Here is a 13514-nt window from a genome sequence, read left to right as displayed (position 1 = left end):
TTGGACACAAATGTTACAAATATGGCAAAAACAACAACTGACATATTCTGGAAGCTCAACGAGGCCCAAGCATGGGAGCCATGAAGCATCGACAGTCTCAACCCCATCACAGTCCACTGCTGAACCCCAGCGTGGAAGAGTCGTGTGCGAAGCAGCCAGAGAGAACACGCTCATCATATGCTGAGGCCTAAACATGGTGGAAGCAGATTTTATTATGAGCAATGCAAGCAAGAAGGCGGTGGAGAAATATCCTTTAACAGAAAGGTATTAATGAATCTGTAGGGACTCCTGGGTCACTCATTCAGTTAAGCATCTGCCTTTGGTTCAGGTCATGATCCTGGAGTCCTGGGACCAAGCCATTTGTCCTGCTGCCTGCTCAGCGGGGAGTCTGCTTCTCCCTGTCCCTCTGCCCCTCCCCCTACTTGTGCTCTCTCACTCTCTCTCTCAAATAAACAAAATCTTTAGAAGTATATTAATGTGTAAAAAAGAAAAATCTGTCCACCTGAAATTCACTATCCAGTGAAAATCTCTCTCAAAAAGGAAGCAAGATAAAGCTTTCGGACTGCACGACGTCACATAACATCAACCACGGACACTCACTACAACAGCGAGGGACGGACGCTCCTCGCACAGAGGCAGAGTCGATCAGATAGCAACGTGAATGCACACACAGGGACAAAGTGTCAGCTCTGGGATCTACATGGACAAACAGAGAAACTTCTGTCGTACATTCATGTCTCTGAATGGTAACTGTGTGAAGCTCAACATAGTGACAATATGTCCTGGTCTGTGATGAATCTCAGACTAAACTCATGACCGCCATAGCATAAAATTGGGGGTGGGGTGAGAAGAACACATTAAAATAGTCTTGTGTTCTATGTGAAGTGATAGAAAATCACTGGAAGGTGGAATTTGGGAGTTCGATGGGTCCTGTAAACCCTAAAGCAACAATAAGCTAAAACCTTTCAATAACAAAGAGTCGTATCTAACGAGGTGTACTCGTTAGGGTTCTCCAGACGGAACCAACAGGAGAGGCACACAGCTGACCCCTGAACAATACGGGCCGAATGGCTTGAGTTACTCACAAGGGTTTACATGATAGTAATGTAAATGTATTTCTTTTTGTTCATGCTTTTTCCCCAAATCTGTGTTTTATTCCCACAAGACAGCCAGGGTTGGGGTGTGCCGAGCAGAGACAGGTGGACGGACATTCCTCCGGGAGAGGGTGCCTACCCTGTCTGGAGTCTCTCCCAGAGCAGAGGTCTGATTTTCAGGGAGACAGTAAGGGTACCTCATGGAACCCTCCAAGGGGAAGTGGGCTCGGGTGAGGGGCACACAGCTACAGAGCTATGGGTAGCAGAGAAGGTCCTTCTTTATTACCAGGGACCCTTCCATGGGACATACCACATCACCACACAGCCTTCTGGTCAATATGGAACTTGGTGAAGGTCCATTTGACGGCATTTCCCTGCATGATCCAGCACTGGGGCTGGGCTTCTACCCCCTTCCACAGGGACTGGGCAACCTCCGGATTCGCACGGATCTTGCTGTGCTTATAGAATTTGATCTTAGAGCCATCGGCAGACTGTCCCATCTGCACATGACTCCCCGGCTGCTGCCTCTCCAGCTGGGCACAAGGGAAGGCCAGGCTCCATGAACCCCACTCAGCATAAGGGGCTGGCTGGTCAAGGAGCTGAGTGCATTCACATCTCGTGTGCCACATCGTTAGGGCATGTTGGTGACGATGCACAGGTGCTTGTGCAGATCAGCCATATGCCCATCGATGTCCTGGGCTGAGAACTGGTGCACGGGGTGAGCACAGTGGCCGTCCTCACTAGAGACTCACATGGCGCTGGCCGGGCAGGGGCTGCTAGGGCCCCACACACCAGCACCAGCTAGCCAAATTTGCCTTATTTTCTACTTCACAACATTTTCTTTTTCAGCTTACCTTTTTATGAGAATACAATATATAACACATGTAACATGTAAAATACGTATTAATCCACTCTGTATGTTGTCAGTAAGGTTTATGGTCGAGAGTAGACTATTAGGAATTAAGGTTTGGGGGAGTCAAAACTCATATGCAGATTTTTGACTGCACAGGTGTCAGCATCCCTAACACCTTCTTAGTTCAAAAGTATAATACAAAATTTTCACAATGTGTTCCAAAAGATACACGAATGTGGTTGACTTCCTATCTCTTTTCATGTAGCCATTGTTACAAAGTAAAGTACACATCACTAGAAATCTATAGACCACTAACTCTTACAAATAGGGGCACAAAAATCCTCGACAAAACACTATCAAACCTAATCCAGCAAGTTATAGAGAGAATTAGACACCATGAGCAGATGGGATTTATTGCAATAATATGAAGTATTTAACAGATGAAGTACAATTAGTGCAATACATCTTATCAATGGGATATAATTTTAAAATCAAATAATTATCTCAATATTTGCAGAAACAGCATTTGACAAACACAATATCCTTTCATTAATAAACCAGGCATATAAAGTGACTTTCCTGTATAAATTAGGCATATAAAATCCAGGAAGTCTGCCACACAAAGTACATCAATAAATGTTTGCAGGGTGAGGGTCTCCTATCTCCAACCTGGGGGTAACGACCACCACAACCCCATTTTAGCATTTCACCATCAGCCAGCACCAGTAGGAAAAAGACTGTGAGTCCTTTCCTGCCTGGGCTTGAGGCTGCAGAACTTACTTGGAAATAGGGAGTTTTTCCCTGCAGCCAGCTGTCCACAGATCAGGAAATCAGGATGTGAGCAGTGGGCTCTGAATCTCCACCTGGACAAATGACGCCGCTGTGTCTCCAGCAGCCACGAGGGGGCAGCAGAGATCACCGGTCAAACAACCTGAACATGGGGGGAGCCTGGCATCAGGGGTTCTGATAGAGGGTGGGTAGGTCACCATGACCTGAGGCCTGAGGGAAAAGGTGAAGGTTTTCTACAATATCACCTCGACACTGATGTAAAATTCTAAATTGGGTCTCTTGAGCTGGCTCCCCTAGATTTGCCTCTGTCTCTAGCACAGGTCCAGGACTTCAGGCCTCCCCACCCCATTCCTGATAAACTCAATGAATTTCAAATCTTACTCAAGCCCTGGGTCTGTCCCTGGCACTGAGTGCACCCAGGGGATACTGAGGCACGACATCTATGACCTGCCCCGGAAGCTCTCCACAAGGATAGACCCTATGGCACCTCAAGGGCTACTTAAACTCTATGCACACTTGGCAAGGGAGGAATTTTGCTCAGGTTTCATGCTTACACACTGGAATCTGCACTGACCTAAGCCTCCTAGGCCTGGAGTCAGCCGGGGTCCAGCGTTCAGTCCTCAGGAGGAAGCTGGGATGGTCACCCCTATCTCCAGAGGCTGAAGGGACCTTATTCTGAGGGTCAGACACACACTGACCCCCAGGACACTGACGGGATGACACAGTGAATGCCTCACGTGGGAACTGCAGATCCCTGCACTGGGCACCAGTGTTCTGAAGCTGACTCGTCTGAGCTGGACATGTCGGGAACATCCTGACCATTCACCTCCTGCCTCTGTTCCCACCTCCAGGCAGAGTCAGGCCAGGACTGCAGCTTCTTTCTTTGTTTGGCAGCATCTCAGGGCTTAGGAGGATGAACACTGGGAGCTCCCAGACCCTGGAATGACGATCCACAGCCTCCCCGTGAGACTGTCTCCAGAATGAAGTGGAATCTCACTACCTGAGGCCACAGCTCTGCTCCCTGAGCTGTCCTTGGGTCAGTGACAGGATCCAGCTCCTGCAGGGACCCTGGCTCTGGACACCAAGCCCACCCCATATGGGAAGACCTAACCCTGGGGACCCCGACAAGACATGGAGCTTGATGGTGGTTTGTTAAGTCAGGGATGGTTTCTCATGAAATTTGCATGATTGCATCTAATATTGAGGAAAACCTAAAACAAAATTGTTGACAATACCAATTGTTCCAATGCTACAGATTAAGGGGAGAAAAAAGCACCATGTGTGAATAGACTAGAAGTTGTGATGCATCTCCAACAGCAGGTGGTGGTTTCACAAGTGGACTCCCACAGACCAAATCATGCACAAACATTCTAATGAGAAAGTTCCACAGTATAGTGACATGGGAAGCATAGGACCACAGTGCCTCAGCGATGCAGGGGGGACATGGTGCAGAAGGAGGAGGAGATGAGGCCACAGGCTGTACTCCCTGTATCAAGTGTTGACTGTAACTCTCAGAGGGGCCAGCCCAGCTGCATAGTCAGGCTCCTGAAAGATACAGAGGGAGCCAAGGACAACATGCAAGCAAGGTGGTCACAGAGGGTTGTCATGTGGTCTGATCCCCAGAAGGTGCCTGTGATCCCAGACCCTGCAGACAAAGGCTGGTGTCTGACCTGAAAGCTGTTTGGAGGGAGCTGGGGCCTCCCCTCTTCCTCCTCAGTCACATGATCTCATCTCACCACTGATTTATTAAGTAGGAGCCCAGAAGTGGAGGAAATTTGCATAAGTACTACCAATCACAGTCCCAGGGCCCTGGAAGGGAATAAGAGAGGCTGGGGTGGAGCCCAGCAGTGCTGTGAGTCTCAGGAGGCAGAGCTCTGGGCACATCCACCATGGCCTGGACCCCTCTCCTGCTCCCCGTCCTCACTCTGTGCACAGGTGCCGTCCCCTGCCCAAGACTGCCCACATGCTCAGACCCCACAGGATTGAGCTGGGTCTCAAGCAACCACTGAGCTCAGACCAGCACAGACTCGGGACTGGGTCCCTGGGCTGAGCCCCTGAACCTCACACCAACCTCTCCTCTTCTGTCTTTTCAGGCTCCGTGGCCTCCAGTGTGCTGACTCAGTCTCCCTCGGTGTCAGTGTCCCTGGGACAGACAGCTACCATCACCTGCTCTGGAGAGATACTGAGTAAAGCATATGCACAATGGTTCCAGCAGAAGGCAGGCCAAGCCCCTGTGATGGTCATTTATAAGGACACTGAGCGGCCCTCTGCGATCCCCGACCGATCCTCTGGCTCCAGTTCCGGGAACACACACACCCTGACCATCAGCGGGGCCTGGGCCGAGGATGAGGCTGACTATTACTGTGAAGCCTGGGACAGCAATGTTAATGCTCACAGTGACACGGGCAGATGGGGAAGTGAGACACAAACCCCTTCCCCGTCTGGGTCACCCTTTCCTCCAGCCCCAGGAGGCCTGTGCACAGAGCAGGGAGCAGATCTGACCCAGGTCCCCAGGTCTAACGTCCCCAGGCCTCCCTCCCCACCCACCCAGGTTGAATCCGGGGAGGGAACGCACACAGTAATAGTAACTATGTTTCATTTGTGACTGTGGGGGGACGAATGACTGAATATGTGAGAAGAAGATATCAAAGATATACTTTATAGACCAAGTGCTTAAAAATGTCCCTAAATGAAAATTACACGAACTGAAAGTCACTGTGATATTGTCAGCAGATTCGATGATGACAAGGAAGAGATTAGTGAACTTGATTTCATGGCCGTGAAAAAATCTCTTCAAGCGAAACAGAAAGAGTAAAGCTGGAAAAAATGAATGAAGATCAGTGTGCTTAGGACAACTTCCTGCAGCCTCAAGTGTGTGGTGCAGTTAGTGACTGAGACAAGGTGGGGAGCAGGGGTTCATAGAACAGCGTTTGAAGAAATAATACACAAAATACTTCAGATTTGGTGAAACCTATGAGGCAGATTATCCTAAAGCTCCAAAACCTCTGACAAGGGAGCACAAGAGACATCACAGCACACGTTGTATGAAATGGCTGCAACCCCGCGATGCAGACGTTCTCGCAGCCAGAGAGGACAGCTGTGCTCCAGACAGAGGAACCCGCATCGCGGTGGGAGCACATTTCTCATCACAAACTGTGTCACCAAGAATACAGGAGAGCAATGCTTTCAAATTACTGATAGGAGATACCTGTCAATTTTGATCTTCATTCACTGAAAATGTCACTGAAAAGTGAAGGCAAATAAACCCTTTCTCAGATGGCAAACCTCACAGAAATAATCACCTGCAGACCTTCAGCCCAAGGACAGTGAAGGACCCTCCTCGGACAGAGGAAAGGGTGACAGACAGAAATGTGGATGTATACAATATGTGAATCTATACAAAATTTGGTACTTATAGTTGGTATCAGATATCAGAACTATACGTATACATGTAATAGGATTTTATTGGTTAATGTCCCTAGAAGATAGTCAAACTTTTTTTTTTAAAGATTTATTTATTTATTTATTTATTTATTTATTTATTTACTTACTTATTTATTAGACAGAGAGAGAGACAGCCAGCGAGAGAGGGAACACAAGCATGGGGAGTGGGAGAGGAAAAAGTAGGCTCCCAGCGGAGGAGCATGATGGGAACTCGATCCTAGACCATCGGGATCACACCCTGAACTGAAGGCAGACGCCTAACGACTAAGGCACCCAGGCGCCCCTAGAAGACAGTCAATCTTAAGCAGAAATACAAACTATATATTGGATGGAGAAAAAAAAATATATGCCAATATCAGCAAAATTGGTGGGAGAGAATATCATGTTATTACCTCCTTATTCCCTGTGAAAATTATATCATGTCACAAGGTAAGTTAGAAGGTAAGGATTTCCAACCCTAAATAAGCCATTAAAATGAAACCATTTGAACTACAAAGACTCAGAGCAAATAGGATCCATTAGCTGGGATTCGCCAGAGAATACGGATCCAATCAGACCTGTATCTCATCTACACCCAGATGTATATTCATATGTCACACACACACACACACACACACACACACACACACACACACACACACGTAGAGAGAGAGAGCCAGAGACAGCAAGAGAGACAGAAAGTTATTTTAAGAAATTGGTCATGAAGTCCTGGGACAGCAGGTCTGGAAGATGCAGGGAGACCAGAAGACTGGAGACTCAAGCAACAATGACGTTGCAATGGTAGTCGGAATATGGCTGCTAACATGTCAAATGATGTGCTAACAGGAGACAAGAAGAAAATTAAAAGATAGAAGTCATACTCAGATCACAAATACAAGGGTTGAGAATAACAGCAGACACGACAAGACCAACACGTGAGGGAACCGGAAGACACAGCACAGACACTGCAAAGTGAAAGACAGAAAAAAATTTTAAAGTGAACAGAGAATCCCTGAGTTGTAGGACACAGTTAGCAATGGAATGGGGTGTGATTGTGTCAGAAAAGGAGAAACAGTGGGGTGCAGAGGATGGGAAAATATGAAGAATTATTAGCCAAAATGTTCCAAATTTGATGAAAATTCAGAAGTGACAGATCAAAATCTCAACAAAGCTGAAGGACAAGAAATCAATTTAATAGTAATAAAAGAAATACCTGTCCCTTCAATATCAAACATTTAAGGCAGTGACAAGAGACAGGCTTAGAAGCAGCCAGAGGAAGACACCTGTACTCAGGGGAATGAAGACAAGGTTTGCAGTGGACTTTGCATTGACAGAAATGCCCACAAGAGACAGTGGATTAACACCTTTAAGATGCTGGAAAAGGGAAAAACTTTAATTCTTCATCTAGGGAAAATATCCTTCAAAATGAAAGCTGAATAAAAAAATTTCACATATACAAAAACTGACAGAATCGCTCATCAAATGACCCATAATACAAGCAATAAGCAGACATCCTTCTGGAGGGACAAGGTGATTCCAGAGAGAATCTGAATCTACAAAAAAGAATGTAAAAATCAGAAATGCTAACTATACGGATAAAAATTAAGACTTTTTCCTTATCTAAATCTCTTTAGAAGGCAATTGTTTGTCTATAGCAAATATAATAACTATGTACGGTGGAATTTCTAATATAGGTAAAATTACATGTGTGCAATGTCTGTATCCAGGACGCCTGGACTCCTCTCCTGGACTCACCCCCACTTCTCTCTGTTTTTCTGGGAAGTGAACCTCTCTGGGCTTTCGCTTCACCTGCTGTGAAATGGGGAACCTTATCTGAAGTAAGAAACATTTTTTAAATCAAATGATACATAACAGTGTAAGCGTCTTACTAATTAGAGAGACTCCATGTGATCTCGGGGAGTCGACCTTGGAGGTGGAGTCTCCTGTCTCCCTCTGTGGGAATCCGAGGACAAGCTGTCAGCTGCACTGGGACCTGCATCTTGTGCAATTGGAGCCAAGCCTGAGTGAGCAGGTTCCCGGTTCCACAAAACCACAGACGAGGCCACGGTAAAAATCCTCCCACACCACATGCCAGCAGATGCGGGCTGGAATAATAAAAAAAGTAGTAAAAAACAACACTAATAACATCAAAACTGAAGGTTCGCCTGCACAACTGAACTTAGCACCAGAAGCATCACCTGTTGCTCTGATGACCCAACTACACTGATGGGAATGCAGGAAGCACCAGTCCTGATTCCTAAATACACATGAATCTGCTGGCTGTGGGACATCACACAGGTTTGTCTGCACCCTGACCCTTTTCAGATGCACTCCACTGTACCCTGCACTCTCCCTGTTGTATGAACACAAGGGACAAGTCCAAGGCATTTCAACCCTGGGACAAGTACAGGAATCCCACCTGTCCTGCCTCCTGCACCATGTATGTGACCTTCTGTGCTGGGCTGGGCAGGGCAGGGGAGCAGCTGGCTGTGGGAGGCGGGAAACCCTGGTCCACACCCTTCCTCAGGTGACAGGTGCTGTGGGATGACCTGCAGGAGGGAAACTCAGGGTCTGAGTCCTCCTCCACCAGCAGGGGGCAGCAGAGCTGCAGCAGGAGCAGCAGGACAGAGGCTAGGGCTGCCCAGGGGGACCCTCAAAGGGATACAAGACCTGGGGGTCGGGAGGGGCTGACCTCAGAGGCCATCGGGATGACCCATCCTATCTCCTCAGGCTGCAAGGACCATGTTCTGAGGGTCAGACACCCAGTGTCACCCAGGACACTGCCAGGACTCCTGACACAGTGAGCACCTCACCTGGGAAATTCGGGTCCCCTCTCTGTCCACCAGGGTTCCCAGGGACTGACTCCTCTGTACTGGGCACAGTCAGAGACCCCCCGATGACTCACACTCTGCCTCTCCTTCCCCACCTCCACCCCAACTCAGATGTGGTGCTGCAGCTCCTTTGCTCAGAAGCATCTCAGGGGCAGCAGGCAGAGCACTCAGAGACCCTGGTCCCTGGCAGGAGCATCGGCAGTCTCCTTGTGAGACTGTCTGCAGAGTGACGTGATTCCCATGGCCTGCAGGGACCACGGCTCAGGCCCTAGAGCTCACACCGTGGGGGAACATGTGATCATGTGGACCCTCACAAGACCGCAACCTCGAAGTTTGTTTCACAGGTTTCCATGAGACGATTAAAGAGATCAAATGGCTGACAGTGCCAATTGCTGGTCTGCTGTGGGTGGGGCCTGTCGTAGAGACAACAGCCCCATGTGTGAATGCACTAGAAATCCTGATGAATCCCAACATCAGGCGATTGTTTAACAAGGAAACTCCCACCTACAAAATGATGAACGAACCTGACAATGAGAGAGTTTCCCATTCTGATGACATGCTAAGTATGGGACCACAGTGTGTCTGGGGGACGCAGAGGGGACCTGAAGCAGGAGGAGGAACGAGGAAGATCACAGGACTGCGTCACCCTGACTCAGGTGTTGTCCGCATGTCTCAGAGGGACCAGGTCAGCCCCATGGCCAGGATTCTGGAAGGCCCTGGGCCAGCCCCGGACAGTCCCCAGACATGATGGGTGAGACAGTGATTTTGTTCTAACCCCAGGAATGTGAGTGTGATACCAAATTTGGAGACCAAGGCTCACTTTCTGACCTGAGAGCTGCTTGGAGGAAGCTGGGGGCTCCTCTCTTCCTCCTCAGTCACCTGGTCTGAGCTCACAGGAGCTTTGAGTCAATTTGGAATCCCAGAGAGGAGGACATTTGCATAAAAACTAACAATCACAGACCCAAGGGCCTGAAAGAAATAAGAGAGGATGGGCTGAGGTTGGCCCAGCTGTGTTCTCAGAGGACAGAGCGCTGAGCACATCCACCATGGCCTGGACCCCCCTCTCACTCCTCGTCCTCACTCTCTGCACAGGTGCTGCCCCCGGTCCTGCCCACAACCTCAGCCCCACCGGACCTGAGTGGAGGCTGCCCGAAACCCTGAGCTCAGGCCTAGCACAGCATCAGTGTTGGGACCCTGGGATGAACCCCTACACATCATTCCAACCTCTTCTCTTCTGTCTTTCAGGGTCCGTGGCCTCCAGTGAGCTGACCCAGCCACCTTTTGTGTCAGTGGCCCTCGGACAGACGGCTACCATCACCTGCTCTGGAGAGGAACTAGAAGATTTTTATGTACAGTGGTACCAGCAGAAGCCAGGCCAAGCCCCTGTGCTGGTCATTTATGAGGATTATGATGGGCCTTCTGGGGTCCTTGACCGATTCTCTGGCTCCAAGTCAGGGAACACAGCCACCCTGACCATCAGCGGGGCCCAGGCAGAGGACGAGGCTGACTATTACTGTCAGACTTATGACAGCAGTGCTGATGCTCACAGTGACACGGACAGATGGGGAAGTGAGACACAAACCCCTTCCCCGTCTGTGTCACACTCTCCTCCAGCCCCAGGAGGCCTGTGCACAGAGCAGTGAGCAGGACTGACCCAGGTCCCCAGGACTGAGGTCCCCAGTCTGTCCCCTTGCTCCCAGCCCTCCAGGCAGGCTGCAAAGGGTGGATCAGTGGGGATTTGTAAGCAGTTATTAGAAATCCATTTCCCTGGGACTGTGGTTGGAGGAAGGACTAAACATGTGAGAAGCAGAAATGCAAGACATTTTTCATACACCAACTCTTTTAAAACTTCCCCAAATGAAATGGTCTGAAATTTAAAAATGCACTGCACACACTGACAGCAGATATGATGCTGCAAAAGAAGAGATTAGGGAATTTGATGTCACGGCGATGGAAAGTATTGAAAATGAAACACACAGAGAAATAAATGAACAATAACATTAATGAAGGCTCGGTGCCCGGAGGACACTTTCACGCCACCCAGACAGTGTGCAAGCGTAAGGACTGTGGGAGGAAAGGTAAGGAACTGATGGTGAATCAAAAAAACTGTGAAGAAATAATCTACGAAAAGGCTTCAAATTTGGAGAAACCCAGGAACCAATATATCCAAGAAGCTCAATGAAGCTCGGGCACAGGGAACACGAGAGACGGCACAGCACACATCCTATGAAATTATTACAAACCGGCAATGCAGACACTTTCACAGGCAGATAGGAGAGCCGTGTTCCCTACAGAGAACCAGCATCGTGGTGGGAGCACATTTCTCATTACGAATGATATCACCAGGAAAACAGGGGAGGGAAGTCTTCAAAATCCCGATAGAAAATACTGTCAACCTTGGTCTTTACCAGGGAGAATGTCATTGAAAACCGAAGACTAACTAAGCCTTTCTCAGACTGCAAACTTCCCAGAACTGATCACCCACAGACGCTCTGCACACGCGACAGGAAGGACGCCCCTCGGACAGAAGGAAAGAAAGGGTGACAGACGGAAACGTGAGTCTACACAGACTATAATAAGCTGGGGAAATCATAACTACATCGATAAACCTAAAACAGATTTTAGTGGTTAATGTCTGTAAATACAATCCACTCCTTAAATCAACAACAATAGCAACGTGTTGGAGTTATAATGGAGGAACAAGTAGGGGCGCCTGGGTGGCACAGCAGTTAAGCGTCTGCCTTCAGCTCAGGGTGTGATCCCGGCGTTGTGGGATCGAGCCCCACATCAGGCTCCTCCACTATGAGCCTGCTTCTTCCTCTCCCACTCCCCCTGCTTGTGTTCCCTCTCTCGCTGGCTGTCTCTATCTCTGTCAAATATATAAATAAAATCTTTAAAAAAAAATCACGTCATTTTAACAAGGAATTATGACTACTAGGGTGCATGACTTAGGATTGTCTAAAGGGTACAAATCCAACAGGACATGGGTGTCATGTGCGTGTATGTGTCTACTTGTCTGTGACGCACAGAGAGACAGAGACGTGGGGGAGAGACACTCACATTGAGAATCGGCTCAGGCAGTCCTGGGGCAGCAGGTCTGGACGCTGCAGGACGGGACAGAGGGCTGTGCGTGGAAGGCAGGATGATGTTGCAGACTTTTATCCAAATCTACTCTGCAGGATTGAAATGTTAAGAGGAGAGAGAGAAGAAATTAAACCATTCCAATCAGACTGCTAGAGATGAAAACTGCAATGTGTCAGATCACAAACACAAGGACTTAGATCAGCAGCAGACATGACAAGACAAAGAAGGTGAGGGAAAGTGAAGACACAGCACGCCAGGGCAGAGTGAAAGGCACAGAAAGACAAAGTGAGCAGAGCAGCACTGAGTGTAGGACAACGTTAGCAGTATCATCCACATGAGACTGTGAACCCAGGGAGTGAGGGTGGGGAGGTGGAAAAGAATATTTGATGGATTATTGGCCACAAATGTCCCAAAATCCAATAAAAATCAGCACCTACAGATTCCAAGTTCTTGAGAAACCCTAAGCACAAGAAATATGGGGGAGGGGGGACAACACACCAATACCCATCCAGTAGCACATTTTTAAGGCAGAGAAAAAGAGACAGTGTGAAGAGCAACCAGAGAAGAGAGACACTTGGTTCAGGGGAACAGCGACAAGGATCCCAACAAATTTCTCCTTTGCAGAAATGCACACAGAGGACAGTGGATTAACATATTTACAATACCGAAAAAAACCCTTAATGATTCTTTAACCAGGGAAAGTATCCTTCAATAATGAAGGATAAATAAACAATTTTTCAGCTCTACCAAGCTGACAGAACTGGTCACCAGCAGACCCGTAACACAGGAAGTAATACTGACTTCCCTCAGGCAGGACGGAGTGATGCCAGAAAGAACTGGAATCCACAAAAAGATTGTAGGAGTCAGAAATGATAACTGCAGGGATAAATATGGAGAATTATTTTGATGACTTAACTCCCTTTGCAAAGTAAATCATCGTCTACAGCAAATCTACTCACAGCACATGCTGGAATTTATCACGCACCAGCAGTGACGGGTATGACATTCCTACCACAGTGCTGAGAAGAGAGCGCGGGAAGTGGGCTCCAATGTCTGATGCTGTCAGGTGGTGTGACGTCACCTGAGTGGAGCCTGTGACGAGTCACAGATGACAGGACAGCAAGGGGTTACAGCTAAATAGCCAATAAAGAAAGACAGTATGGAATCATAAAAACTTGCTCCATTACTAAAAAATGCGAGATGAATGGAGAAGAAGAACAAAGGGGAGATGGAACATCTTGGAAATAAATAGCAAGATGATCTATAATAAACGCTGCTACCCACCAGTCAGGAAATGGTCTAAGCACCACAACTAAAAGATAGATAGATATTGGGGCGTCTGGGTGGCTCAGTCAGTTAAGTGTCCAACTCTTGATCTCAGCCCAGGTCTTGATCTCGGGTCCTGGGTTTGAGCCCCACATTGAGTTTCACTCTGGTGTG

The 13514-nt window shown here is 48.1% G+C and overlaps 1 protein-coding gene and 2 gene segments (V, D, J or C); all 3 read left to right on the top strand.

The window, feature by feature from the left end:
* The window catches only part of LOC123792759 (immunoglobulin lambda-1 light chain-like), a 343464-nt gene that overhangs the window by 199951 nt on the left and 129999 nt on the right, over positions 1-13514 (top strand). The gene's annotated exons all lie outside the window — the stretch shown is intronic.
* LOC123792755 (immunoglobulin lambda-1 light chain-like) overlaps positions 1-13514 on the top strand; it is a 388881-nt gene that overhangs the window by 249414 nt on the left and 125953 nt on the right.
* LOC123786240 (immunoglobulin lambda variable 3-19-like) lies at positions 9951-10648 on the top strand. The segment is given in 2 exon segments: positions 9951-10082; positions 10236-10648. Coding segments are annotated over 2 exon segments (444 nt in total).

The sequence above is a fragment of the Ursus americanus genome, chromosome 30 (assembly GCF_024610735.1).
Source record: "Ursus americanus isolate L20-20 chromosome 30, mUrsAme1.1.p, whole genome shotgun sequence".
Classification (NCBI taxonomy): Eukaryota; Metazoa; Chordata; class Mammalia; order Carnivora; family Ursidae; genus Ursus; species Ursus americanus.
This window is presented reverse-complemented; position numbering and strand designations above follow the sequence as displayed.